Below are 26,293 nucleotides of genomic sequence, written 5' to 3' on the forward strand. Positions count from 1 at the left end.
AATATGGCTTCTCCCTGTTAGCCACGCTGTAATCAAGCGCTTCATTACCTAGAAAACAAAACATTAAACATAAATGTTAGAAAAAGATACCCTTCTAATAGCTAAATTGTTGTATGAAAAGGTAAAATCTGGGCTCAATCTCGACTTCACTGTTTCACCAACTGGTGTGATCTTAGGCAAATACAAAAATTGTGTTTCACAGTGTCTCCTTTCTAGCCTGCAGGCATCAGGGTGAGTGGGACTCTGTTCTCTCTTTAGATCTTCCTCATTGTTTTGCAGCTCCTCTTGAAGGCCTCCTGCAGTGCTCCTCTTCAAGGCAGCAGGTGACAGTAATCATCCAAAACTCTTTTCTCCTCCTGTGCCCTTTGTTCTTATGAGCACCCTTAGAACAGGACAAAAGGGCATAGGGTGCAGGGGGCCTCCTGACTCACCTTCATTTGGTTACCATCAGCTTGGAGGATTTGTCTGTACAGGGCTATCGTAAGTAGCGCTTTTGTGCGCCAATGGCCCTCTGAATGACAGATGTGAGAGGGGAAATTATTGTGTCCCCTTGTCCCCCCCACCTTCGTCCCCCGTGTCCCCCACTCTCCAAAATCTGGGGGGGATACATCTCCCGCGTCCCCCACACTTCCTACGCCCATGAGTGGGGGCAGTGCTTAATTTGTAAATTAAGAGGTGCCGGGGCTCAAAGCCCTTCTCTTAAACAACAGCCAGCACTGAATACTGAGGCAGCGTAATCCTGAAGCCATCTCGGGCCTCTTCAATCCATTTACGGCCACCCCTGCCCCTTCAGCTCATCCTGCAACTTTCGACTTTCTCCCTTTATGACCCTTTTTAGTTTTTCCTTCTTCCGTCTTTCACATATGTGTCTTTTGCTCGCAGCAAATGCTTGAGACATAAGAATAAGCCCCGGCCCTCACAAATAAATGCCGGTGCTCAGCATCGGAATCAACAAGCACAAATTAAGCACTGGGTGGGGGGCTGGAATGACACATTTTGCAATGCTGCTGTTGAATGCTAGTCCATTCCTGCCAGCTGGCCATGTTTTTGCCACCAAACAGTCAATAAGCTCGGCGCCCAAGGCCTGCTCGATATGAAGTGTGTGCTGCTGAAGTATGCACCCCTGCGGGGCACGCTGGGGTACGCAACGGGTACAGTGTGCTGCGTTGTGCCTTTCAGGAGACACCGCGGAGGTTACCAACTAGACCGGACTTGCATAGAGCTGAATCGGTATGTGTTTGTACATATCTTGCAGCAGTTTGAAAATACTTTATCCACCTTTAAAAAGCTATGATAAGTCATCTCCGGGATCGAGGGCTGTTATGACGACTTTCCACTGCGTTGTCCCGACAAGGCGCCCCAACGAGCTGAATTCTCACACATGTAAGTAGCTTTTTATAATTTGCACATTAAACGTGGAAATTAAACACTGTTGGAAGGTTTTAGGCATGAGTTGTCGAATGGATTTTACACTGTCGTGGCTAGGAACGGGTCTCGTCCGCGGGAGTCTGTTCCCCTTCTGAGTTCCAAATGTCTCTGTATGAAAGGCTGTGTCTCATTGGGACGCTGTCTCTCTCATTACACTGCTGATCTCTCCCTCTCTCTCTGTCTAGCCCTGTCTCTCAGTCCATTTCGCTGTTTTACTCTGTCTTTCTTCGACTCTCTGCAGGCATTTATGAGTATGGGAAATAGGAGTACTCTTTTACATGTCTTTGTGAATCGGCTCTAAAACATGCAAATCCCTATTAGTAAAAGTCCAAAGAGGGTGCAGTACTTTCTATGGGCTTAATTATGAGTGGTCCTTTAAATTCCGTCCCATGTGTTAACCTCTGTTTACGCACAGGAAGGAACTACAGGTTTGGTTTTTATTAATGCATCCAATAATAATCGGATGCGTTAAATAAGGCAACATTGGTTACATTTCGGCAGGTCAACCCCACCGAAATTTAACAGGGGAAAACATATGTTATTTACCATATCATGCAGATTCTGGTGTGTTGAACACCAAAAGCCACTTTATTCCCCATAAACTCATAATAGGTGTTCTTTGCACCCACTAAATGACGTACCCCCGGGGTACAGGTATTTGTCAGAGGCAATAAATAACACCTCAATTCTTAACCAGTCACCATATGAGTACTTCTATGTGAATATCCATTGAATATTGACATTTTACTTTTCTCGGGGCCAATTCACAAAGGTATGAATGAGTATATAAAACATTACTAAAGGATCAATTCTTTAGTTACTTCAAAATGCCTGTGTGACTAGGCCCCCATCTCACTTGGCCTGTTTTGTTCATTATTCTGCCAGCCTGGCCTCTGTCCTGCTTTCAAACCCCTCTTGCTTCTTCTTTCTTGCTTTGTTCTTTCTACTGTCTCACCACCTCTTTCTCACCTCTTATCTCACCCCTCTCTCATAGCTTTCATAACTTAAACGTGACTCATAGGATCATATGTAGCTTACAAAACTGACAGCTTTTGATGTTAACAGCATACATTTGCTTTACATATTGAAGCAAGTATTTCTGAATTCTCTATAACAAAATAAGCCTCAGACGATTTGTGTCAAAAGTGACCTGGTAGCTACACTCCTTTGTTTTTTATCAAATGTTGCCCGCTTCTCATTTACTTTGCCAATGTGACTTCAGATAAAAAGAAAGGGGTTACAATTAGACCTAAAACACCAGCAGGATGTGAATGAAGTGGAATGTAAATATGGATTTTTATTATGTAACAGGAATGAAATACAGCTTTCTATTTTTCATTTCAAAAGGTGCACTTAAATGCCTTACTACATTGAAAACTATCCGATGTGAAATAGAAATATGGGTGGGAGTAGAGTATCCTGCTAAATTTGCCAATGCATTTTCCCATGTTACTCGGATTTTCACTTTGAACCCGGAAAAAGGTGTGTGTTAATTCTGGTTGAGTTCACCCGTGCCCACCTTTGAGGTAAATAATTGACACTGATGCACTTGAATGCTTTTGATGCCGAACAGTGGCTGCACGTGATCCAAGAAGGCCTCTAGGTAACCTAGTTTGTCCTGGCTATTTTCTTAAGGAAGCCCACGTGAGGAACCAGCATCATGATGCACAGGTCCTTCCGCACACTTGGGAGGCAGGAGACAGAGAAGATTAGAGTTCTCACTGAAAGATGCAGCTGCCTCGAAAAGGAAAAAGGTACTGAATATTGAATGGCTTTATCTTATGTTCTCTGCAAAATATATGAACGCACAAAGCTAACTTTAGGATATTTGGGCGAAAACAGCATGAGAACTCAATGAAGCTGACAAATTATATCTTATTATCAAGGGGATGAATCTATCTCTGCCTCTGCCACGTTACAAACTGCTATGGCCCTAACAATTTTAACTAGCACTCCTCCCCTCCTTAGACACATCAACGCTTCCCATTTTTCGTTCTACTGCCCTAAACATTTCAGCATTTTATGCCAGTAGCTGTTTCCAGACCTACAAACCTTTGGACAGATCTACCAGCCCCCTTTCTTCTCGTAGACCTACAACCCATTTTTCAAACTAGACTCACCAGTCCCTCCTCGAGCCAAACCGAACTTGGACAAGTCTTTCTGTATCTGAAAAGTTAATCGCATTGCAGCTGTACTCCTACTTAACCAAAACATAATCAATTATAATTATTCTGGCTTTTTAGCCACTTCACTAAAACCCTGTCTTAATGCTCCTGTTCTTGCTTCTCTCTTTACAATTGCCTGCCTTCCTAAAAAATGTTCCACAACTGTCATAAAACTCATTAGGTATGTTTCCGTTCCCAGGTACAAAAGGTGCACCCCTTTCAGTCTAAACAATGATGGTTGTTTGCAGGCAGTATGCTCATGGTTCAGCCACGCAAAGTAATTCAATCTGCAAAATCCAGTCACCGCCTTGCTGACCTCTTTGTATATCCTATTCATGACCACAGGTTTCCCTGCCCTCCCCTATACGCTTAGAGAAAGCAATTGTGTCCAAATAATTTCAACTGAGTTGTCCTTTTCTGCTGTTCGAATAAGCCCTTTTCCAACTGTTTTGAGCTCTAACCTGTCATCTGTACTATATTGTTCATGCCAGGGTGTCAAAACCATTTGGGGTCACAGTCTTTTCTGGCCCTGATCAAAAAGTATGGCCTGAGCACTGACCTTCCATCTTGCCACATGATACACCCAAATACCTTCCATATTTCTTTATTCCTGCATGTACCCCAGGCCATATAACAACAGAATAGCTCCATGATGAGGTTTATACAGTGGCGTAAGAAAACCTGAGCCCCCCTGCCCCCGCAAGGTACCCACCGTACCAAGTCAGGAGCTGTCATGCCCGGGGCCCTCTGCCCGCTGCTCATGCACAGTGTACTGTTCTGAGGGGCCCCCTGGAGCTTGGGGGCTCCGCAGCGCATGGATTGAGGGGGCTAATGTTATGCCAGTGGGTTTATATTACAGTTTCATTAGGGCAAACGTCTTGGCTCTGAATGCTGACACGAAGACTAAATCAATACTTACCATCCACTCTGTGTTGTCCTTTTGGTTTGGTCCAATGTAATGCTTTACAAGCAACATGATGTTTACTCTGCACGTCTGATCCTGTGGCAAGGATTTGCTGCTCTCATTCTAGACACGCGGGACTGATATTTCTTTGGCTTTCTGACTGGTGCCCACACTTATTTGCAGAGCTGTCCTGGAATCTTTTCTACTTCCCAGGACAACTTAAACTTCTCTTCTCCCTTCACTTTCCTATATTTCTCAGTTGCCCTCAGTGGGCACAGTGCTAAATACCATGCCCTGTGAAGCTGAATCCACTTACCCTTGAGTTTTGCTCTTTCCCAGTTATATTCTGATCAAATCACCCATCTTATTGCTACGCCTTTTGTGTAAGCATAGGATACCCGTTAAAATCACCGTTTTGTAAGATCCTGAATGCTCCAAAGTATATGACTGTGTACACAGTTTTAAACAACGTCTCCCACTTAGTTAGGCAGACCATCTGTACCCTAACTAGTATGTCTCACAGCACAATCACCATGTTTGCCTTCCTCAGAATGCAGTCAGTTAACCTTTTTTTCTGGATCAGCCTAATCTCCGTCTTAGTGATTCAAACGCCCAGAGACTTTCACCAACCTTTCCGACACCAGTCAGTCTCTGTTAATTTCCATGTAATGAAGGAGGGTGAGTGCCAATTTTCATTCATGGCAAATATGAAAGCCGTGATCTTGTACATTCCTTTATGCAGTCCTTTTATAGACTAGCTTCCTATGTGTGCCCCTATTCCTAGAAACTCTTTCCAAGCCAGTCTGTAAAGGCTTCTTTTCAATAGAGTGAATGATCCCCCAACTAGTTAAACTATAATCACACTCCTCACTTCCAGGTGTATAGTGACACTAGGCATGCACATCTCCATGCCTCTAGAGCCAATCCACAGAATATCAACACTGTGAACAAGATAATGCACAAGTTATAGTATTATCAGCTCTATAATGTGTTTTTCTCTGAAAAGTATGTCCCACTGCAATCTCTATGGCACCAGATCTCTTAGTAGTTATGACACCTAGTCATCTGGTGTGTCAGATTGTTCTCAGTGCTCCCCACGATCTCATTGTCATCATTGCCAATGAACAAACACAGGTAGCCAGGAAAAGTATACAGGCGCACAAATAAGGGTAAGATATTCAAAACTGTGGATTCAACTATGTGGTGCTCCAAGAGGGAGGGGGTTGGCTTCCCAACACTCCACAAACTCACGCAGATTCTAATTACAACTGTTTCCCTCAACCACACTATTAAATCATAGGAAATTATATGAAATCAAACCCAAATTCCTATCAGTAATCCACGTCTTGTTTATTTGGTTATCTTGCTCTAAGACATGCATGCAGTTGTTTCATTCTAGTCAATCATGTTCCATGTGTTTCGTCAACTGACTTTACCAGGGCTAGAAATAATCATATGATCCAATACTATTATCCTTCTTCTTCTTAGCCAAACAAAGAAAGTTTACACCTCATGGCCAGTGGTCCATGTACACAAAAAGTGCCATTGTACCCAAAACAAATAAAATAAGTTGGAGATCAAATGATATAATGTAAAGAACAACATCAGTCAGAATGCAAAATCTCGCCCATTGATGATCTTCCAATTAAATCTTCATGCTTTCTGAACATTCCAAAGAATCTAAATATAGAATCTAATCATTATTCTTGGTAGGTTCAGGTAAATTTAAGTCCTCAATTTTATTCTCAGAAGTTTCCTCCTGTAGTTTCTTTACCTTTCTATCGGAGTTTATGACCAAGATCTCCATCAAATTATTTGAAGAGTTGGTCAATACCTTCTCCTGTCGAGTCATCAGATCATCATCCAAATCATCATAGGTGGGAAAGACTTGAAGTCATAGTCCCCTGGGAATTCTCTTATTCTTGGTGAACTGCTCCAATATGGCCTCTATCCCATCATTTAGACAACTCCTTTTTTCTATGTTTCTCAACTCTAATATTTTATTCTTTAAGATCTTTGTTCTTATGTTTCTTATTGGCCCTAGCCTTATCTAGAGTGTCTTCTCCATTAAGATCTCTAAAAAGGCTCTACTTTATATGTTCCTCTCCCACGTAGGAAACACTGAAGAGGCTTTGTGTGACATCACCGAGACGTGGGCCGGTATAATAAAATGAATCTAATATGGTACTAGTGTAGGATGTTGACTACTAGTGCTGTACACCAAACATCTTTGTACCAAGATAAAGTTTGGACCTTCAGAATATAAAGAGGGGTAAGATGTGAGATTTGGCAGGTGATGGATTTGTTACTGAACCAATTATTTGTGTTAGGTTGAAAAAATGAGTATCTCTTCTATAGAGCTAATTTTGAGCTCATTCTGAGCTTTTAATTTTTCCAGATGTTTGGAGAATATTTGTTATGAAGTTGGTAAGCACTTTGTGAGTGACATGGTTTGCATGATGCTCACTCTCACTATGGGACAATTATAGGGTTATTTATACTTTTGCAGGTACTTCATTTTGGAGATATAGAACCAGACATTTAAAGAATTTGATTGCTTAGGACTTTGAAAGATTCTATGTTGCAAAATGTAAAAAAATTAAAAAGAACAACATGTTAATATTTGCAGCCACTTTTGAGTTCCACATCAACTTGATTTCTTTCTTTTTCAACTGCTCTTACCTGTTTATTTCTCTCTGTGAGATCTTCTTTTGTAGATGCCCTGTCACTGTTGCCACTCTTATTTTATATCTCTTTTCTATCCTTTCCATTTGCTGGTGTGTTCAGTGACGTTTCCATCTTGTCATAGCCTCTCCCTTTTCAGAAAAGGAGCCTATTCACTTTAATGCCTTTCTTACTCATTGCTGCTTCTAGACCCCTGTGATTTTGCCAAAAATAGACACATCTCACCAGTTCGTTCTCCTTCCCCAAAATAATATCAAAGACATTATGATGATGTTGTGCTATTGGTAGAGAAAGCTAATTAAAAAATAAATTTATGAGCATGGCAAATATCGACTGATTGTCAGGGAATGGGAAAATTAGAGAAGTGTTTAGAGAACAGCCAGAGCCAAGTTGGGGCATGAAGGCAAAGCCTTATGCTATAACATTGCTTAATCCTTCTTCTCAGCCCGTTCACTGCTTTTCCTGCTGTAGCATGCCTTAAATTTGGGAAGAAATGGTTTGCTTATATGTTGCATGGTAGATCCAAACCCAGCAGAAGCAGATCTGCTTTTGACTCCTTTTAAAAGTGTCTTTCACCCCTGTGTAGAACGACTCCTTTACATAGAGTATTCATAGGATCCCTCACTGTTACCCTGTGCTCATGCACCAGCTGACGGTGGATGATTCATAGAGGTGACCCTTGACTAAATTTACTCACTGTTTATGATCACATACAGACAAAGGAGAACAAATATAGGAGACCATCTATAGGAGCCAGCTTTAGTGCATGGGGTCATGCTGAACCTTAGGCACAAAAGAATGCTACAACATGTCTCCCAGACAGTAATGTACAGGAGGTTTTGTACTGTACTATGGGAATAATGCACAAAGGTAGTAAGAATGGATAGGTTGACCAATGAGAAACTCTGTAAAGTATGTTGACAATAGGGTTTGCTGAAGGATAAAGAGTCCATAATAGTCACAGATGCAGTCATGTTTAAGTGGTCAGTAATTTACATGGATGAACCTGAGACTCTAACAGGAATGAAACAGAATGGGCACTAGACACTATGGCCCTCGTTATGACCTTGGCGGGCGGCTGCAGCTGAAGCCGCCCGCCAAGATCTGACCGCCGGGCGGCCGCCAATGCAGCTGCACTCCCGCCGCAGTCATTATGAGATCCCCGCTGGGCCGGCGGGCAGAAACCTGGTTTCTGCCTGCCGGCCCAGCGGGGATCTTGGCCGCAACACAGGAGCCGGCGGTGTTGCGGCCGTGCGACGGGTGCAGTTGCACCCATCGCGTTTTTCACTGTCTGCATAGCAGACAGTGAAAAGCTGCATTGGGCCCCCAGGGGCCCTGCGACTCTCCGTACCGCCAGCCTTTTCCTGGCGGTTCAAACCACCAGGAAAAGGCTGGCGGTCGGGGACCTGTAATCCCCTGGGCAGCGGATTATCACTGCCGGGGCAAATGTGGCGGGAAACCGCCGGCCCCAGCGGTGCGACAGCGGCACTTCCGCCGCGGTCAAAATACCCAGGATTGCACCGCCAGCCTGTTGGCGGTGCAATCGCCAAAACAGCCCTGGCGGTCTTTGACCGCCAGGGTTGTAATGACACCCTATATGTACCGGAACCATACTCTACTGGCCAGCAGGTGGGCAGCCTATGCAGTGAGAGAGAGCTCTCTTGGTGGACACAAACACCATCCTTCCTTATCACTGGTCTGCATGTCAGTCAAAGCTCATTTGCATGGATACACGACCCAAGTATATGAGTCCCACACATTTAACCATGAGTGCTGTGAAACTATTTTAGGATTAGAGCGTGAGTTGTAGAAAATGAACACCACCTACAATTAGGCCAGCATCTGCTGGTCTAATCCTGAGCAGCGTTTCAGCACATTGGTTGCCCTTGAAACCCAGCAGGTTGTGGGGTGGATTTGGCGTCCCCCATCACACAAATGAACCATAAGGACAACTTCATCCTGAGGGAGACCACACACCCACTTTCTGAAGACTGAACGTATTTCTACCTGGTAGCACCATTACGTAGGTGGATGGAAATCACAGATGCAAAAACAGACTGCTTGGAAACTTTGGTCACCTGACTAAGTGGAGGAGGGTTACTTTCACTAATCCTGTTCTATTCAGTTTTACTATTTGGAGAAAAAAAAATACTGCCTGACCTGGTGGGTGATATTATTTGTGCAATTAGGGTCATATTGTCTTTGTGTATATATAGAAGCACATCTAAGAGACCATATTTGAAATAGCAGCACTAATGACCTACCCCACCACTAATGCCCTCATTATGACTGACCAGGAGCTGTACCCCAAAGCACTAATGACCTACCCCACCACTAATGCCCTCATTATGACTGACCAGGAGCTGTACCCCAAAAGGGGCGACTGCTCCAGGCCACTGCAAGTTGTCCAGCGTTTTTGGTGCTGGAATGATATCAGTCATAATAATTCCATGCCTGGAGATACAAGGCGCACATCTTGTGAAATCACTTTAGGAGCATGAGTAGACTCTGTGGGCAGAAGCGCCACCCAACACATGCCCATCTCTGGCAGCACCATGAGGAGCAGACATTGCTGTCCCTGGACTGAGCCTACGCTGCCTTGTCTTGTCTAGGTCCCCTTGCGTCTGCTCATTGGCGTCTCCTGGTCCTACATTTTCCACCTGTACTGAGTGGGGAATCGAGGGAAAACACAAGAAAATGACCTTTAGTCATTGTGGTTTCATAATTCTGTGGCTAAATGTCTCATTTGCTGGACTGTGGTGTGGGGGATACTGGTCAGAATCAGAGATCGTGTTCACTGTGACCTTGTTTTAGGAGTTTATTGCATGAAGCTGATAGATTACCATCACTCATTGCAAGGTATAATGCTGCTTTATTTAGAAGGTGCTTTGAAAGCGATACTGCCCCTCTGGTATGCCTTTATTTGACCCTTTTCTTGGAATCCTAAAAGGGAAGTGCTGGAATCCCTCAAATACAATGTGCATATCCACAGTAACTGTCTGTGGCCCTCATCTGGATTAAAAGTCCTTCTTAAAGAACTGAAGGGGAGTTCTATAGTGTGCAGAGTATTTGCAGTAGCCACTCGTTGCCCTTTGTCAGGGCTGCTCCTAAGTAAAACAAACAACTGGCTGTCATGCTTCTTATTATATTTATGCCTTTCTTTTTCTCTGAAGGGACAGGGCTGAAGGCTACTCTTCGTTTCTGTTTTTTTTTCAGACTTAGCTGACATTTTGGACTATCCTTGTGCGGAGATAACTTTTGAGAGTTGAGAGATGGAAACACGGAGATAGGCTTAGTGTACAACGAGCTGACACGATTCTGTGAAGAACACATCTGACCTTTATTTTGACCGATTACTATTTTAATTTAACACCTTGCCAATTTGGTGAGGGCAGTGACGTAAGTGATGTCTATAAGCACAGAATCGATGAAGTGGCCTCTCAGTTAACCTTAAAAAGAGTCCCCTAATAACTGGCTGTGGTCGGTCTGGTCCAGATTTACAAGAATCTGGTACACCAGTACTGATGCACCAGATTTCTTTCACCTCCTCCCACCGCCACCTAATGACACCATGTGTGCACCGTATTTATAATACGGTACACCATGGTACACGTTAGGCCAATAGAGTCAACATTTTTGATGCTATTGTGGCGTGCATCATTTATAATGCCTGCTTTGAGCAAATCTTGTAGATTGAACTGTGCCATTTTTGTGGGCCTCCTAATGCTGGAACCCCCCCTTGCATACATTATGCCTGACGTATGCATTGCACCACTTTATAAATATGGTGCAGTGAGTTTTGCCTTGTTGAGTTTTGCTTGGTCCCACTGGTGTTAACCTACATGGAACACGAAAAGAGAGAGAAAACTCTGTGCATTCAGAGCTGCTTGAATCTCTCAGTACCCTGGAATTCACCCTGCATTTCAAAGCCCAAGATATATTATCACGAATAAGGGTGAAGAGAACCTTTTATGTTTGGATTATAGATAATAAACCCTTATGATTCAAGAAGAAAACTAGCTAAATTGAGGAAGTAATGAGGGCCACTAGTTGCAATGTGTCTTACTGGGTAAGAAGTACCTCCTACTCATAAGAGGTGATATTTGCAAACTCAAAATCAAGGGACCTTTGGGGGAAGTTCCATTGGATCTGAATAGATTGAACTGTAAAGGCAGCAAACTTTGTTATATCCCATCACTTCAAGACAACCACTGTCTGCATCTCAGTTTAGTGATATGGACATTGTGTGTCATTCCAAATCCAGAAAAAAGTGAGAAGTGCACCACAAAGCACGTATCAACATCTAGACCCCCCAATTTTAAGCAATGTGCTGGAGAGACAAATTGAATGTTAATTCATGTTAAGTGTGCTTAATCATGAAAGTATCTAAACAAGAGGCCATAAACGGTTGAGGTATGCTGGAGTGCCTAGTTAACTCAAGGAAGGAAGATTAACCAGTTGCCCTCAAAACAATAGTGTGAAAGGGCGTTCAGTGAACCAGAAATGACTACCTTTTAGCCTGAAAGAATAGGGAGGGGCTCAGGCAGTGCAGGTTAACACAGTTCCACACACATTTAATTTCATAATTGTGGGCAGACCAGAGGAAGAAAATTGATAGTGATAACTGTGCTGGAGCATAACCCTCAGGACAAGTAAATCCCAAGTCTGGGAGGAGACAGAAAGATGTAGAACCTCGGAATGGCCTAGGAAACAAAAAATGATGGGACCATTCTTAAGGCAGAGGTTTATTTGAGTTGCCATTCAATGAGATGTAGTCTTGGCCAGTTACAAAAAGGAAACTACAAGCTTATTGACATCTCTCATCTAGCTTGTCCACTGCTTCATATCTCACAGATAAACATGAAGTTACTTACATTCTCAAAGGTTTTATTCAGTTGCCCAAACCTTGAACAATTACCACCTTCCCAGCTGCAAACTTGCCCAAACCTTGAACAATTACCACCTTCCCAGCTGCAAACTGTAGAGCACCTTATCAATTGGTGTGTCATCCAGCACAACTGCATGAGAATCATGCTACATTGTCATTGAAGGAATGGTGGTGATATACTTCACCACTGCTTATCAACTTTTGAAGAACTTAGAGTATGAAGCCTTCACTACAGCAATACAACCTAGCACCAGTCCACCAACAAATTGTTCTATGGCCATGGAAATCTGCACGGCTAAACGAGTCAAACCACGGTCATGTAAGATTGATCTTGATGCACCTTGAATTGATACGGTTTGTCAATGAACATTAAAACAGTGTTGAGCTTGGAGTGGGTGGGCTGACGAAGGCTGCTGACCAGTGGGCTCATTGCTGCGGGAGGTGAGAGGCGGCTGGCGGGGACTTGGCAGTCGTATCGCACCACCGATGCATCACTGGAGACATTTGGGAGGTGCTCCCCCCACTACAAGCATCACTCCTCTTCTGATACATGGGGGCCGCCCAGCCACAGCTGTCCCAAGAAGTGAGCATACATGAACAGGCCTCATAGCCCTGAAGCTGTAACTTGCCCCCTGCCTCTCGGAGGTAACTGCAGCCCCTACCCACCTGTGCAAGGGACCAACACGGAGGCAAAGCCGGGTACTGGCATGCTCTTACGGCCTCACTGCTTCACTAGCCATCATCCTGGGGTCTGAGCAAGCTGCTGAGTGGTGTGGGGTCCCCTTCCTGTACTATCGCTCTCTTAGGGGCCCACCATGAATGCACTGCTCCCTGCAACAGTTGCAGCCATCCTCTTTGCACCACCACAAAGTGCCAGCACCCTGGCCTATCTTCATGGCCATTCAGACAATTAGACTTGAGGCGCTACCCCTGATGCCCCACGGGCCCATGCATATGCAAGACACTGGATATCTAACCTCAGCCATATCAGACCTGAGGCTCACCCTTCCACCCACTGGCAACTAGCATGTTGTAGTGGGGGGCCCTCTATAGTGTGTGGCTACCGACGCTCGCACAGGGGCGTACTGCCACCTCAATGCACTACGCCACCAGTAAAACTACCATCGTCCCGGTAGGCTGAGACCCACTGAGCACGGGCGTTGTGGCCAACCAATATGCCACAGTTTCCCAGACTCAATCAACTGGCACATATCCAACGCTGTGGTGTGACCCGAACGTCAAAGAGGGACCCCACCCCTGGAGGCACCAGATACAATTCTTCCTGGGGGGACACCCTGAATGCCAAGGAACACTCTGTGCCCAGCTCAAAGCATGGCACAGCAGCGATTTAATGACCTGTGGGGAAACAGGTGGACTTCATGCACTGCAACACAAAGACAGAAGCCAGAACCCAGAGGGCGTCTGAGTGCTGCCTTGCGCTGTTGGCCTACCCGTAGCATCATCTACTTATCTTTCCCTCCTCTCTCCACTAATCTACTTGCCACAGGCTCTACCCGCTCGCAGTGAAAGCTGTGCACCTACAAGCCCTGCCACAACGGTCGGGAAACAGGGAACCCTCTACTTCGCAAAGCACCCACCACGGGTCATCCAAAGACCAATGCACCAGCACCTAAGCTAGTGGCACCAACCCCCCCCTTCACCATACCGGACGCTCCACAGCCAGTGGCATGGACGACCCTCCTGCACCTTATCGAGTCAAATTGGACCAGGTACTCGCAGCCATTGAAAGCTTCCAGAAGTTCATGGAGACCACCCTGGGATCCTTGGTTTCAGTACTGTTTCCTCCGAGATGACCATTGGAAGCTCTCTGATAGAGTGACTGAAGGGGAAAAGACCCTAGCCACACTGCAAACTCAAACCCTGGAGAGTCAGCAAGCTATCCATGACCTACAGGAGCGGGTCCAAATCTTGGAGAATAGGGCAGACGATGAGCGGACGATGTCGCAGGAACAATATTCGCATCTTGGGCATCCTGGGCATTTTGGAGGGGCTGAAGGACAACGACTCCCTGAAATTCCTGGACACTTGGCTTAAAACGTTGTACTTTACTCAGATCTCACACCCTTTTTGTCCCTGGAGAGTGGGCATTGCATATCAACATACCGCACTTCCCCAAGATCCCCACTTCACCCTCGCCAAACTTCTACATTATCGATACCCGGATGCCATCCAGCATGTAGCCAGAATGGCAGGCCCCTTATATCTTGAGGACAAACACATCATGATTTTCCCAGACTATACAATGGCAGTGCAGTGACAACCTGCCACCTTTCTGGAGACCAAACGATGGCTCCAACAACTGAGAATCCAGTACTTTTTGCCATTTCCAGAACACCTCAAAATTCTAGACCAAGGCACTTCCCTCTTTTACTCTGTCCCCAAAAAGGCCTGGAAGTGGATAGATCATCAGTCAGACACTGCCTCACATAAACCAATAGAGGGTTCACTCCAACTTCTTAGACCCAGACAGAAGTGTGGGAACCGAGCCCAGAGGGGAATCCTTCCCAAACCCCCAATCCTCCAGGCCCGGCAGCTGAGCAAATTAAAGCAGACCTTCGTCAAGCCCTCAAGGCTGTGGCCAGTCTGAACACTGAAGCAGCCCCATTGGACATTGACAGCAGCCTCCATATATTCTCTTCTGATGCAGATTCATACTCATCCCCAAAACTACTCTTCAGCTTCTGTTGGTGATGCCTCACATGGTCAAAGACATTATTTGATTACTCCACAAATTATTGAGTCCTCATTTGTATCCTTCATTGAAATGCATGTAACACCACTCACTTGCTTCTATTTACTATGGCACATGCCATTCGTACATCTAAGAGGCTCCCCATACTCTACTCTGCCTGCCACATGCACCTCCCTGTCCCCTCAGCCAGATGCACATAAGCTCCTTTAGACTGACTAGCACACAATGTCTGTCGACTGCGTCCTGAGGGAGGCTGACCCTACAACACTGCCTAGCCATGCGCAGATTGCTTTCCTCCAGGAGACACATACTACAGTAGTGGAATTACCACATTTCCTACACCACTCCTGAACTCCTTGGCAACAGCACTCTTGCCGTGCCTAAAATGTATATTTACATTGTACTCACATAGGGTGTGCCATGACTGCTGTCGTCCACACCACCACATGACCACCTTCCACATTGTATCATTGGTTATTTCACCCACTCAGTTTGGGCGTACTGCCAGTTATGGTATGCCTTGCGTGTTTTCATTTAAGTACCCACCCCTATCACCCACACCTTGCCACACCAAAGCCAAGGTGGTAGATTACCATGCATTTACACATACAATGCGGAGACTCAGACATGGCTCCTGGGTGGCATCTGAAGACCCTCTGTGCTTGTGAGGGGACTACGAACCCCCACTCCCCTTGCACACTGTGACATGACTCCGCTATCCACCACTAGATTTCTTACCCTAAATGTGAGGTGGATCCACAGAGGGTGTAAGCGATACCCTGTCCACACATACCTCAAGAGGCACCAGGCGCAGATTGCCTTCCTTCAGGAGATGCATAATACAGTGGCAGAATTACCATATCTCCAGAAACTCTGGCAGGTTCAGTTTATGCGACATCCTAGTCCACTTACTCTAGGGAGGTTCTGAAATAGATATGCCTCCGAACCCCCTTCCAAGTCTCCAATATTGTTACTGACAAGGAAGGGAGGTACATTTTCCTGAAGGGGTGACTCAATGGTACACCGGTGTTCCTTGAAAGCATATGTGCACAGAACTCCGAGCAAGACACATTGTGGACCAGGCTCTCAGACATCATGACACACATGCTGTGGATTCTGGGGGTGGGGGTGACTATACCTGTGTACTAGACCTGCACCTAGATTGCTCCCACCCACCATTCAACGAGCCACCCCTACTATTCAGACTGAACTCTTTCTTAACTGGGTAGCACATCAAATTATTCCACCCAAAACTGACCCGTTTTTTGCAAAGTGGGTAGCTGTGGTTTATTGGCCCTACCTCAGCTGGCACCTTGGGAAACTTAGCAAACCTGTACATTTTTTAAAGCTAGACACCTAGGGGAATCCAGGATGTGGGTGACTTGTGTGGCTCTCAACAGATTGTTTTACCTAGAATACCTTGCAAAATTCAAAGTTTGAATAAAAAAAACACATTCTCCACTCATTTCTGTCATTGAAACTTCTGGAATCTGCACAGAACCACAAACTTCCTTTCACCCAGCATTCTCCTAAATCTTCTGATGAAAATGGTACCTCACTTATGTGGGTAGGCTTAGTGCCCGTGACAGGAAAAGGCCCTAAACGCAACATGAATACATCAAATATTTCCATGCAAAACTGACCTGTGTTTTGCAAAGTGGGGAGCCGTGGTTTTTGAACACTACTTCAGCTGGCACTTAGGATAACCTAGAAAGCCAGTACTTTTTTGAAAACTAGACACCCAGAGAAATATAAGATGGGGTGACTTGTGTGGCTCTCACCAGGTTCTGTTACCCAGAATCTTGTACAAACCTCAACATTTGTCTAAAAAACATATTTACCTAACATTTTTGTGATGGAAAGCTGTGGAATCCGAGGGGAGCCACAAATATCCTACCACCGAGCACTCCCCCAGGTCTCCCGATAAAAATGCTACTTAACTTTGAGCATTCCCCAGGTCTCCCGATAAAAATGCTACTTCACTTGTGTGAGTGGGCCAAGTGTCCATGACAGGGAAGGGCCCAAAATGTATTGTGAACACATTAAACGTATCTATCACAAAACAACCTATTTTTGCAAGGGGGACTCCTGTGTTTTTGGTCCTGGGCTTGGTGGCTATCTAGGGAAACCTACCAAACCCAGACATTTCCAAAAACTAGACTCCAGGGGGAGTCCAGAGAGGTGTGGCTTACATGGATCCCTCAACGTTTCTCACCCAGAATCCCTGGCAAACCTTAAATTTAGTAAACAGTTGCATTTTATTCACAGTTCCGTGTGGGAACACTGCACATGCACAAATTTCCTACCACTCAGCATTCCCCTTAATCGCCATATAAAAATGATACCTCACTTGTGTGGTTGGGCCAAGTGCCTGCTCCAGGGAAGGGCCAAAATCGTGTAGAAATTCAGGGGGAACCAAAGCGGGTCCAAAAGGGCAGTTTCTTTTCATATGTTTTTAGGCTGACTCTGCTTTAGGCACCCACACAAGTGAGGCAGAGTTTTTATCAGTACAGGTGGGGCAATGCTGGGTGGTAGAAATTTTGTGGATTCCTGCGGATTCCAGAAGTTTCCATCACAGAAATGAGGGGACAATGCGTGATTTCAGGCAAAGTTGGAGGTTTTCAGGGCATTGTGGGTAAGAAAATGGTGTGGGGTGCATGGGAAGCACACAAACCTAGACTCCCACAGATGTTTAGTTTTCAGAAGTGTCTGGGTCTGGTAGGTTTTTCCAGGTAGCAAGGTACCCAAGTCCAAAAAGTGCAGCTGCTCACTATTGCAAGTAGGACAATATTGGGAGTTAACTAAGCTCTCTTGGCCCACATGTAAACTCAAAACCTGAAAGAGTCAAATGTCCTCTTGCTTGCCATTGGGATCAGATGCTTTAGCCCACAATGGGGGCAGAAAGACTTTTGCCCCCTTCAGTAGAGTTGGTGGTGGCACAACTGTGCCCATGGTGGTGGTTAGCTCCCACTCCTCCATTTAAAAGAATAAATGCTTCCCTGGTGTCTAGTGGGCTTTCTGCCCTCCTTGGGGGGCAGAGAAGAGGTAGTAATCCCCAGATAGACCCGTCCTATTTATTTTTAGGGGGCAGGGGCATTGTTATGCCTATTCTGGGCAGCCCCCACCCCTACACTACCAAAACAAATCCTGGTGCCTAGTGGGACTTCTGCCCCCCTGAAAGGGGAAGGACTGCGCTGATTATTTTTTTTTTTGGAGGGGTGGGGACTACCTAGAATTGCATTCCTGTGCCTAGTGGGCTTTCTGTCCCCCTTGGGGGTGGGGGGCAGATTGGGCACTGTTGCTCTCATCGTCTCCCTGTGGGGTGGAAAGACTGTCCTGATTTTTTGGGGGAGCGAGGTCAGAGTATTGCAAGGCCCATTCTGGGCAGCCCCCACCCTAGATGAATAAAAAAAAAATCCTTGGTGCCTAGTGGACTTATTGTCCCCCGTGGGGGCAGATTTGGGACTATTGCTCCCATCTGACCCCAGGGGGGCAGAAAGACTGTGCTGTTTTTGGGGGTACAAGATGCATTTAAAAAAGAAATCCCTGCTTCCTATTAGCTGTTCTGCACCCCTAAGCGGACAGATCAGGGGGTACTGCCCCCATCGACCTCCAAGGGGGGCAGAAAGACTGAATATGCTCAAATTACTATGGGGGGAGCAAAGGCCTTCCCCTCCTTAGTGTCTAATGGGTAGATCTCTGCTTGGGGATTGCCCTCCTGCGGCAGACAGTGAAAGTCAAATGAGCCAATTGACTCATTTCACTTTCGGTTTCAGTGAAATTATGTCAGCACACCATGGTTCATATCACTCCCAAAGTCTAATAGGGGCCCCATCAATATCTCCTCATACTGCCTCATTGCTATTCTAGGGGCGGATTAAAAAATACTGGACAAAATCCTGTCAACTAGTTATTCACAGATCTTCGCAGAGCTCATCCACCTGGACCAGAACAGATTTGAGCTAGGCAGCTGACAGGGATGTCCTCTCTTTCTCCTGCTATTTGCATTAGCCGTGGAATCGCTAGCCATCTGACTGTGGGATTGGGGCATTCCCCTTGTGGACAGGATGCATGCAGTGTCACTGTACGCTGACAACTTCTTGCTGTACCTCCGGCGTGCATGAACTGACCTCACCCCTATCCAAAGTGCGCTACACTCCTTCGCCAAGTGTAGTGGCCTGGCAGTAAACTGGGTCAAATTATCAGGGGATAAGTATTGATGCTGTCCCTCTCACCTGGTGCAGATCTGTGGTCAGGTATCTGGAAATTCTCTTCCAAGACACTGCAGCAGATCTCCTTGATGGGAATCTCTGACCTGTGCTGATGGTGATGAAGTTCTATGGGGAATTCTGGAAGAAACTTCCAATCACCACTACGGGGAAGATCCTGTCAAAAATGGTGGTACTCCCCCACTTACTATACTACTTCACCAACTTACCCTTGATCCCACCCGCAGCTTCTTTCAAGACCTAGACACAGTGATGATATATCTCATTTGGGGTAATGGCCGTCACCAGATAGCCCTGAAAGAACTACAACTACCAATTGGTGAAGGTGGCCTGGGTGCCCCATCCTTTGAGGCATATTACCTGGCAGCCCAACTGCAGTGCGGTCGCTAGGTTGCTGGCGAACCTTAACTTGGAAGAAACATACCATACTGCACAACTCCTCACTAAGGCTGACATAAGCAGTTTCCTGCTTCACAGGATTGTGCCAACCTGCCCATTCTCCCTGCACACCATGATAGCCCACAAATGTATCAACAGAATGTGATTTCTCACACCACACATCCTTCCTTATTCTCCAGGGTTCCTACTACAGGGCCTACCCTGATACTTAGGGACCCTGATACTTAGGGACATATTCGGCATCGGCTCTGAGAGACTGGCACGAATACTCCCTCACTACTGCTGATAATCTGTTTTCTGGTGACCACTTTCTATTATTTGATCAGTTGCAGGCCAACACGACTTTCCACCAGGCCAATTCCTCACCTGTTGACCCCTACACAAAACATTCCACCTCCTCTGGTTCACTCAGGATGATGAGCTTCCTATCTATGCTGTATTACAGGAGATCCTCAGTACGGGAGACAGAGGTCACCTGATTACGTGGCTCTACCAAGCTCTGTGGACCTATGTTTCACCTCCCCTCCAATGTGCGAGGTGGTAGGAGGACATGTGGAGAACTTTCATGACAAAGAATGGGACCAGGGCCTGGCCTTTCCACAGTCTGTCTACTGAAAGGCCAGATTTAAAAACATGCAATTTCATATCCTGCCCCAAACGTATTTGACTCTTGCATAGCTCCACCGCTATTTTCCCACAGCTGACTCCCGCTGCCTCCGATGCCAAGTTAACAATACAGACCTCCTCTATATACTGTGGTCTTGCTCTACCCTCAGCACCTACTGGGGCATTGTCCACACCGCTCTGTGTGAAGTTACTGAACTCACAGACATTTCCACCTGGGAGGCCTGTGCCTTAGGCATATTTAAACGTAGGAAGAAGCACTTGTGCGTACTAGGGCCCATATTTATACCTTTTTAGCACTGCATTTGCGTAATTTTTTTACGCAAAAGCGACGCAAACTTGCAAAATACAATTGTGGCCCATATTTATACTTTTTTAGCGCCGCATTTGTGCTGCTTTTTTACGCAAAAGCGGCGCAAACTTACAAAGTACAATTGTATTTTGTAAGTTTGCGCCGCTTTCGTGTCAAAATATGACGCAAATGTGACGCTAAAAAAGTATAAATATGGGCATGTATTTTGTACGTCTGCGCCATTTTTGCGTCAAAAAGCGGCGCAAATGCGGCGCAAAAAAGTTTAAATAAGGGCGTAGGTTTGCTGGGATAGCTCTCCTTCCTTCCAAGAGAACACTCACACTGCAATGGAAGGCCAGGCACAGGCCCCAGCTGGCGGCCTGGCAAAATACTATGCCCAAATGGTGGACAACCGTCGGAATGGCCCTCCGATATGAAGAACTGCAACATCTTTGCAAACGCTTTATTTCCCAGGAGTGGGATACGCTCCTCGGCCAATTCATCCAACACATGACCCCAGACGACCGTCCCTCATGAGGCCCACCCCACGATGCACTGGCCATGCACCCCTTCTCGAGTGCACCAACATCACATATTGCCTGGATATATACTCGCCGCCACAACTTCTGAAATGTTACCCTCACTGCTGTTAATGAAAACATGCACTGATTCTAACACTCAGACCCGCTTTGCCTGTTCCTCGGATACTGCCTGTAATCATATCGTTACAACGTAATGCGATAACTGCATCCCTATCACAAGGCTATTAGCTTCACCTCTGTTCCCTCCTCTCCCAATTACAATTGATTAATATAGAGGTGTTCACAATGTGGGATTCGGGCGTATTTTGTCACTGCACCGATGCATTTGTTGCGTTGCCCGTGAAATGTTTATTTATCATAATTTTATTTCCCAGAGATGTCTGATCTCTGGACTCCTAGACCAGGGAGTCGTTTGATACTCTATACTGTTTATATATTGATTACAACCGGCAATAAAAAAATTCAAAAAGACATACATGCTTGAGAGTCATCTCCCACTCATGCTTTGTAGTGAGACGTTAGTGGGAGAATGGCCCCCCGCTGCTCCCCCATGCTGTGTTACACAATATCGAGGTTTTAATAACAACCTGCAGTATTAATGAATCCACTGTTTCGACTACCATTATATCAAGATAAGTATTAATACGTGTAGATATACTGTTCTTAATTCCACATCAACATACCTTGACAATATGCAAATCATCACTAAGTTATTAAGCCAAGTAAAGTGTGGAGTTAAGAATAGTAAATCTACACTTGCATATACTTACCCTGGTGAAATAGTAGTGGTTGTCAATATGTGACGTCATGTTGCTACTCGTATATTTTTCATCGCAGTATTGTGGCATGCATCCTCCCTGACAACAAGCTGCTCTTCCAAAGACGTTTGAAAGTTGCGATGAGAGCGGTTTCTAAGTTTGAACATGGTTCCAGAGCAGGTGTGTTTAGATATTGTGATTGGGAGGACTAGAGCTATGTGAAAGTTCAAGCGAAGGTGAACGCATTGTTTCTTAAAAGTCATATTTCCAGTCAGGTCTTGTTTTCTTACTGTAGACTAATATCACAGACATGAAAAAGGAATGGGGCTGGATTTCACATTCGTTGACACAGCACACCCTAAAGCTATTCCTGAAAATAAATGTTGTGGTTGGATGGTAGTTTAATTTTCAGCCACGTCTAAACATACCCTGTGACTTTAAACTAAACAACACACCATAAAAAGGAATATATTCCTCACACCCGCACACACAGAAGCTTCGTTGGTCTACAATAAAAGTAAAAACAGATGCATGTAGGAAAGGCCTAAGTAGAATATATTTTTGGGATTCGTGGTATCCTTTGCTCTTAAATTTAAATTTAGATATTTTTAAGGATCCTCCTTTGGAAAGCATTTGAATGGGGTGAACATTCTGAGCAGCGATACGTGTATGCCAAATATTTTTTTGTATTTTAGACGGCATGGGATTATTTCACTTTTAAAGTTTGACAAATTGCAGCGGTCATCTTGAAAACTGGTACTTTGTTTGAAACCACCGGAGTGATTTGTAGTGTCTATAATTGTTCTCTAGCACACTTTTACCAAACTTTTGGTCGTATAGCAGTAGTTCTCTTTCAGAGAGGTTGGTGCAGGAAATCAAGGAAGCCACAGAAAGAGAGCAGTTTCTTAAATGTGAACTGGCTGCAACATCCAGAAAGCTTCAACTACAGACAGAAGCCAACATGGAAACCAAGACCGTACTGGAACAGCACGTTTACGACATCTGGTTGACAAAGGTACCCTCTTATTATCTGATGCTGACATTCTTTGAAAACAATATCTATCTTTCCTATTATGCCATGATCATTTTATTTGGTTTCTGATGAATGTTGGTGAGGATACCATAGAGCTGATCAATGAGTTTAGATGAAACTTTAAGGTTTGACAGTTTTAGGCGGTTGTGAAACAAAATCGTTCTAAGAATAGACTGCAAAGTTGGTATTAACCTTGGATGTTCTTTTACTACTCAGCTTAAAAATATTCCACCTCATAGCCATCATACTAAACCTATCTTACCCCATAACCATGTCTTGAGGGACAGTCATAATCAAATTATGCACCTGAAATTTAGAAAAGAATGCAGGGATAAATATGTAAGGGGAAAGATAGCAGGTCCCGAGAAAACGTTCTCTGATCGCTACAATGTGTCAATCTAGAGTGAAGGCAAAAGACAGAAAATGTATAATGCTTCCTAAAGCTCAAGGTTGAAGGCCTGGTATGAGCATTTACTTTATGGGCTCAACAAATTCTCTGGCAGTGCAAAATAAAAAGGGAAGAAAATTGTTAGCAAAAGTCTTCAATGGGTTAAGGTCCCAGGACTGGTTTGGGCAGGGATGTGACCTAGTTGACCTGCAAAGAGTTTGGGCCTACTGGGCAATCTTTGTTGGACTTATATTTACATATAAATAATGCTCTCTCTAGTGTGAATGAATCTCTGAAAGCGGAAAGAGAAGGTTCCATGTCGACAAATCAGTGTGGTTGTATCCTCCTTGAGGGTGTAGAGATGACTTGGGGAGGATCTCATGTAGACAAATTCACGAGGGGATGAAGTGGGGGGACTGCTGTTGGCACCTTCTTATGAACTAAGGTGCGCCCTATTGGCGAGGCTTAGATAGGGTGAAATTGGTCTGGGGTTGCTTCTGATTCAGTTCAGAAAAAGACTTAGCCTGTCGATTAAGACTCCATGGTTTGCATTGGAGCCGGACAAAGGATGATTTTCACATGGCTGGTTCCTGTCTTAGGTGGCATACTAGACAAAAAATTAATGGACTGGAATGCAGCCTGAGTGATTATCAGTGGCTGAGATCAATTCAAGTAATTCACTTTTTTGTTTTCCTCTGTTCTTTTGAGAGCATAGAATGTTTGACACTGGACAATGTCTTGACAGCCTTTTGTTGGTTCCATACGGTTCTTTTGATCTGGCTGTTCTTATGTATTTTGACTTAGGCGAGTATTTTATTGCTCTGGAGTATGATTCCAAGTGATGCAGGATTGTCAAAGTTACTTCAAGTGATATGGAAAGCTCCACACCTTTTCTTTTCCATAAGACACAGGGACCATACCCTTTACCATAAGCTTGATCCACAATTCTGAAGTATTAGCTCAGCATCATATGGCTGCCAGAAAGTGAACTCTGTGGCTTGAAAGGAGCAAGGTCCCAACCCAGAGTTGCCTTAACCCAGGTTAGTGTGTCTCTCCATTTTCTGTCTGATGATTTAAGCAGTTAATTTCAAGACTAGAATTCAAGGATCTTACAGAGGGGTCTGTTATGAACAGGTCTAACCACCATTCCCCAGGTCATTACAAATAATGTTTCCAGTTCTGGACTTTTGAGTCATAACCTAATACATTTTGGTTGTTGTAGTATTATTTTCCTCCTATTGAATAAATTAGTCTAATATACCTGAAATCAGTGATGTCTCAATGAAAGGTTCAATACTGGAGACAGTGTCCATGATGACCTGGAGTGAGGTGGTCACAATATTTTGAATGGGGTATATCTTGGGATGGTGAAATCTTCACACTAACTCAAAACTATTTGATGCTACTCAGGTTGGTGCCAAATCGTGCTCCTGAATCTCTGACTTTTGATGAGTTTACAGACAGACCAACATCGGTTTGGAAATGTGTTGAAAATCATGACCAGGCAGGTCATGCTTTTCTTCAAAAACCACAGGGCCTGGGGAAGAATGACACTTTGCCCACCCACCCTTTTAATGGGCTTATTGCTCAGTAGGGTAATACAGCCTAGCAGGGCTAATACAGCTTTTTAAACTTTTGAGTTAAACTTCTGAGTTGAACAAAATAATCACCCTTGATTTAGTCATCAGAAACATCTGTTTGCAACATTTGTAAGAAAACAGAAGGCTGTGGTGAGAAATAGTAAATAAATATATAATTATTACTTGCTTACATAATTTTGCATTTGAATACACAAATCGAACAGCAAGAGATAGGCAGAATTAGAATGCCTTGTATATTATTTATTGGCTTGGTGTTTGCTTGATTGATGTCTTCATGATTCGCCCATTACCAATGGCCTGTTAATTCAGATGGACGTCTTAATGTGAGTTACTGGGTACATGGGAATTACGAGGTCCATGGAAACACTGCAGATCTGGCATGTTTCACCCAGACCTGTCAGCTGCTCAAAACAACAGAACACTCTGGGAGAAATAGATCACAGAAATAGGGAATTACCTTGTTGATTGTACCTAGAGTTACTGAATTACTGATTTACACTTTAATTTCCCATTTTTCAGTGGAACCTCATCTTTTTTCATAGAATGTGCACTAAGTCTACCCCCACCCTGTGGAGGTAATAGAATATTTGTGATGTTTACTTCTGGAGTGTGACCTGAGTGGTTGTAGGTGGAAGTACGTGGAGAGCACTTGCAATGAGTCTCAAAGTATCTCCTTCAGAACAATTCAGTATTATTTTGTGGAGTATTGCAAAAGTGCAATTATTACATGAGAGATTTAATGTTACTCATGTTCTTATTGAATACTCTTATTATTAATTGATTAACAAGGTACATGAAATTGGGCCACAATCAGTACTTAATGTGAGCTGGTGGTTGCCAGTAGGGGCCATCGAAAATCAATTTTGGGGACCAGCACTTCTGTTTCCTCACTGGACCTTACCCAAGAACACACAAGGGAACAACACACAAAAGAAGAAGACAATCACATTAAAAACGTCACCAAGGGAAAAAGCATGTAACTGCAAGGAAACTGCAAGAGTGAGATAAAGGGGCAGACAGTGTCCTGTAGTTGATCAAATAGGCCTCAACACTAGCTAGCAGCCTCAGTATTTAGCTCACTGACATTTAATAGCACAAGACAGACTTCTGAGTGGCTCTTATGGACACAGGCACTCGTTATTTTACAAATCAAGCACTGGCCACAATTATAAAACTAACAAGAGGACTGGTGATCAGGGACTGTCCTCACTCCTCACGCATTTAAAGGAAGTTTAATACTTTAGGGAAGCCTCTCTCCTGCCCCCAAATGTCCTTACATAGGTGCAGGGAACATCTAGGTCACCTCTTGGTCACCAGGGCACAGCCTTTGCCTCCTACCTGATAGACTACCTGTTCTTTGTCAATGAGTACGGCCCGAGGAACACAGGCTTGGTGGGTTCAACAGGAGGGCTCAGATTTACTAACATTTCGCACAACGCAACACAGCAAGACAACTTGCCACACTGCATCGAATGGAGAGAGCAGGAATGAGCCATATATACATAGATATGGCACATTCCTGCTCTTTCTGTGCACTGGCTCACTCAGTGCTGCCTAGTGCAAGCGCAGGAAGCCTTGCGCGTGGTGCAAGAGTGCCTCCATTCGAAGCAAAACTGTTTTTATGCATAAAGGGGCATCTTCCTG

At 44.7% G+C, this 26,293-nt stretch overlaps 1 protein-coding gene across 3 annotated transcripts in view; it reads left to right on the forward strand.

Annotated features, from left to right (window-relative positions):
* The first annotated feature begins 1,225 nt into the window (after positions 1-1,225).
* LOC138301878 (hyaluronan-mediated motility receptor-like) overlaps positions 1,226-26,293 on the forward strand; it is a 182,133-nt gene continuing 157,065 nt past the window's right edge. For 2 of the 3 annotated variants that reach the window (XM_069242372.1, XM_069242364.1), the window contains exons 1-3: positions 1,226-1,383; positions 3,064-3,182; positions 22,485-22,642. In XM_069242372.1, coding sequence (XP_069098473.1) covers positions 3,089-3,182; positions 22,485-22,642 — 252 coding nt within the window. In that variant the 5' untranslated portion in view covers positions 1,226-1,383; positions 3,064-3,088. Of the gene's footprint in view, positions 1,384-3,063; positions 3,183-22,467; positions 22,643-26,293 lie in introns of all 3 variants that reach the window. The other variant, XM_069242368.1, reaches the window with a different exon arrangement.

Source organism: Pleurodeles waltl, chromosome 1_2 (assembly GCF_031143425.1).
Source record: "Pleurodeles waltl isolate 20211129_DDA chromosome 1_2, aPleWal1.hap1.20221129, whole genome shotgun sequence".
Taxonomy (NCBI): Eukaryota; Metazoa; Chordata; class Amphibia; order Caudata; family Salamandridae; genus Pleurodeles; species Pleurodeles waltl.